The sequence below is a fragment of the Vombatus ursinus genome, unplaced genomic scaffold (genome assembly GCF_900497805.2).
Source record: "Vombatus ursinus unplaced genomic scaffold, bare-nosed wombat genome assembly UNPS02001986.1, whole genome shotgun sequence".
NCBI lineage: Eukaryota > Metazoa > Chordata > Mammalia > Diprotodontia > Vombatidae > Vombatus > Vombatus ursinus.
This window is the reverse complement of record NW_020941764.1, coordinates 4,651-9,116: the sequence shown is the minus strand read 5'-3', so window position 1 is coordinate 9,116 and position 4,466 is coordinate 4,651. Positions and strand designations below refer to the sequence as shown.

At 37.2% G+C, this 4,466-nt stretch overlaps 1 protein-coding gene across 1 annotated transcript; it reads left to right on the top strand.

Annotated features, from left to right (window-relative positions):
* Positions 1 to 5: 5 nt before the first annotated feature.
* LOC114048337 (olfactory receptor 2T29-like) lies at positions 6 to 665 on the top strand (the record flags this gene model as incomplete). The annotated part of the gene is made up of 1 exon (XM_027869219.1): positions 6 to 665. A coding segment is annotated over one exon (660 nt), but the record flags the coding sequence as incomplete, so codon positions are not given.
* Positions 666 to 4,466: the final 3,801 nt, after the last annotated feature.

Here is a 4,466-nt window from a genome sequence, read left to right as displayed (position 1 = left end):
GCTGTGGGATCCAGATGTTCTTCTATTTAACACTTGGGGGAGCAGAAGTCTTCCTTTTGGGAGCCATGTCCTATGACAGGTATGTGGCCATTTGTCACCCTCTCTGCTATCACATCTTCATGAACCATAGAGTTTGCATACTCCTTGCAACTGTCTGTTGGTTTTTGGGCTCCATTGATGGTTTCATGCTCACCCCTATAACCATGAGCTTCTTATTTTGTAAATCCCGAGAGATCCAGCACTTCTTCTGCGAAGTTCTCGCCTTGTTGAAAATCTCCTGCTCAGACACCTCTCTCTATGAGAGTGTCATGTACGTGTGCTGTGTCCTTATGCTCCTCATCCCTCTCACAGTTATTTTAAGTTCTTACTCCTTTATCCTCCTCACAGTCTATATGATGAATTCGGCTACTGGTCGTAGGAAAGCATTTGTCACATGTTCTTCCCATGTAAGTTTTGTTATTCTCTTTTATGGAGCTGCTGTTTATAACTACATGTTCCCTGCCTCTTATCATACTGTTGAAAAGGATATGATGGTGTCTGTCTTCTACAATATCCTAACACCTGTTATAAATCCTCTCATCTACAGTATCCGGAATAAAGAGGTCACAGTAGCTTTGAAGAAAATATTATGGTCAAAGCTGATTTTAGCTTATTTTCAGAAGTAGAACATGGTCTCCAAATACTTAAAAACACTCTACATTCTTTTATTATCTATCATTGGTTCATTCAATTCATGTTGCCTTGTGATAAATAGGCATCTCCTTCCTTCCCTTCTCCTTCTAAATCAATTTCTTCTTCTCGAGAGTTTTTGAAACCTTTTGGGGTAATCTTTTCCTAGTTTAGTATAAAAATCCTTGACATTTACGCCAGATTATAAGGATTTGATTTCTCTACCCGTAACCTGTTAGCTAGGTTACCTTGAAGAAATGACTGAAAGTCTCTGAGACTTGGTTAACTTTTCTGTCTAATGTAGTGTTAACGAAATAGTTATGAAATATCTAAAAGGTAAATGGGTCCAGTATGGATTTATCAAAATTTTTTTTTACTAAACTTGCTTCAGAGTATGCAATCTTCAGGATCTTCTCTGATATCTCAAGGTAGAGCACAAGCTGTAGGTGTGATGCTGGTGAGCAGATGTGCCACTTGCTGCTGCTGCTTGTCAGATCTTCCAAAGTTCTCTCTCTGGGTTTGGTTTGGTTTGGTTTGGTTTTTAAGTATTTTTCCTCAGTAAATTAAATTTGTTTTAAGTGTATTGCACTATAACTCTTTGTGCTTGCATGTTGAGTTAATCACTTTCTTTCTTCACTAATACTGATTACTCACTAATCACATTTAACCTCTTAGCTGGTTTATTCAATAAATAAACAAAATAACTTGTTAGAACCCTTTGTGCCCTCCTCCAGTCTAAGATGATAGTAATTTATTTTATAATCATTCTCAAGGTAAGTCTAGTGTTTGAAATGGGCAGTTTGTGGAGGCTGAGATACAATAATAATTTGAGGCTTCCTGTTATAGTTTCCTGTGGATATAACAGTCACCCAACGTGTAAGTGCACTGTTGAATACATGTCAAGGCTGAGTTTCTCAAAAGACCAATCATGAATTTATTCATGAGGTCAGTCATAGTGTGTCCCAAATCTTCAGGTCTAGAGTGAAGGATGGTATTTGCTGATAAGTAATATCAGAAGCATGGCCTTTGTCTAAATAAGAACAATTCCCTTCAGAATGCACCATACTGAAGATGTATTGCTACAAAGAAAATTCTCACAGAAGATCATGGCTGCCTGGCTTCTGCAGTTGAGTATCTTATAAGAAAACACCCAACAAAGAGTAGGAGAGACCTCAGAGGCACCTACCTTCTCTGTTATCCTTGTATCTAGTCAGCTATGTCATATCCTTCAATAAATTTCAGTGGGATAAACAAGTTATATGTTTGGCTCTGTTTTTACTTTTAGCCTCTGAAAATTTCCCTTTGAACCCTTAGCAATTGGTGATGATGATGTGAGTGAAATCCGAGTTTGACAATGGGAATTCCTTCCTTGACTCTTAATCTGCCTTTAAAATACGTGGATTATAGTAGATCTCAGGCCAAGGTTATTAGACATCTATCATCTTTAAAGGAAGAAAACCTATTAATTTTCTATTTAAACAATGAATTAGGGATTTTTGCAGAATTGGGACTGTGATTTTAAAAAGAACTCTATACTTACTTTAATTACATCCTTTTAGATATCACAGATACTAGGAATGCTTCTATTTGAGCAATCTTATCAAGATGGATGTCCTGATCCCCTGAGAAAGGGGTTAAACTATTAACAATCAAATGGGACACAGGACTGCTGATTGTCTTAAACCTAATTTCGGAAATTTCCTTATCAGACATGTGAAGGTACTCTTAGTGCCCAGGTTAGGTAACCTTAGGACCTTAAAAAAAAGCATATTCAGACCTTGGTAGGAAAGAATCTAATATTTATTTAAATAAAATAACCCTGTGGAGAAGTAGTAATGATAAGTAGGAAATGCACAATATTAGATTAGGAAACTAAAAAGTAAACTATATTAGACAGTGTTGTGAATAATTTGGTTTATAAGTGACTGTGTGAAACACAACTTAAGTTAAAAAAATCAAGCTTTTGACTTTGTGGATATGAGAGGAGGTGAAAAAATGGATAGCAAGGGTGGGTGATGAAGAGGAAGCTGGTTAGAGAAACCAGAAGCTAAGACAATAGTAGGAAAGACAGGATGGTGCCTTGGTATACCAGGACAGACAGAAAGATAGGTAGACATGATCAGAGCATGGGGAGCTTCCAGTCATTAGTGAGCTTTCCACTAGCAGAGAATTCAGACAACTGATGAAACCACTTTTTCTTTCCCCTCCCTTTTTGTCTTAGATGACAGAGGTTTCTGTTCTTTACAGTAATTTTCTATTATAAGTAATAGTTTTACAATCTAGTTCACCATAGAGAGGATACCACTAATTTTAACAGTTTTTTATTTGTGTGTGTCCTTAATTGTGAACCAGGGAGCAGGAAGGAGGAATAGTGTTTGGTCTTAGTATATAGAGATTTAGAAAGGATCAAGCTTCAAGTTGTAGTCTAAAGGTAGCAGGTCCTCTGTTGGCTTGAGATAGAAGCAAAATGAGAGATAATTTTAGGGTTCTGAGGTATTCATTTTGGCTAAATTCTGTAATGGGAGGACCAGCCAATGAGGGCCCAGGCTTTAGAGCATGAACAGCATCTTCTTCCTGCTGAGAGTCATTGTACAGGCAGGGTGAGCCTGCTTCTAAACCGGGTGCTGGAGAGGCCCTGTGCCTCTATGCTTCAGAGAAGTCACAGGTACCCTATGACTGTTTCCTGTTGGCTTTTTGTGAGGTGACAAAAAATCTTCTAACTGGTTCCTGAATTAGAACTTTGTATAAAAAAGGCTCAAAGAGATTAACGATGAAGGAGATGGTTTTAGGAAAAACAAAACCTAGGAAGATTTAAATGAACTGATGCAAAGTGAAATGAGCAAAAGCAGGAGAACGATTTACACAGAAACAACAATGTTGCAAAGATAATCAATGCTGAAAGACTTACTAAATGTCATCAGTGCAACAATCCACCACAATTCCAAATAATTCATGATGAAAAATGTGATCCACCTCCAGAACTGATTGGCTCAGAATGCACATTGAAGCATATTTTCTCTTTCTCTTCCTTCCTTCTTTCTTTCCTTAGATCCTTTTTTCCTCATTCTTATTCTTGTTCTTCCTCTCATGACTAATGTGGAAATATGTTTTACATGACTTCAGATTTTTAATGGAACTGAATATAAAACAACCCTGAATTAAAAAAAGGTTTGTTGAAGGTGGTATTTTAGCTGAGATTTGAAGGAAACCAGGAGGTAGAGGTGAGGAAGGAGAGAATTCGAGGAATGGAGGAAGTCAGTCTAAATATATGGAATTGGGAGATGGAGTACTATATACAAAGAACAGTAAGGAATCCAGAATCACTAAATTATAGTTTATGGATGGAAGTAAGGTATAAGAAGACTAAAAAAGATAGGAAAGAATTAGGTTATGAAGGATTCTAAGAGAGAAAATGAAGATTTTATAGTTGATCCTGGAAATAATAAGGGGTCACTGAAATTTATTGTATGTGAGGTAATATAGTGAGACTTGCACGTGTTGAAGATCACTTTGATAGCTGAGTGGACTATGAACCACGTTGGAAGAAACTTGAGGCTCAGAAGTTAACCAGAAGGCTATTGAACTAGTCCAGGTGTATGGTGATGACAGCTTGCACCAAGCTAGTATCAGTGGTCAGAAAAGGAAAGGGAGGCATATATGTGATGTATTGAAAGGAAAAAATGGATAGGAGTTGGCAATTGATTAGATATTGGAAGTGAGAAAGTGTGAGGAGTTGAGGATGACACTTAGGTTTTATTCATGAGCAATTGGATGGATTATAGTGCCCTCAAAAGTAA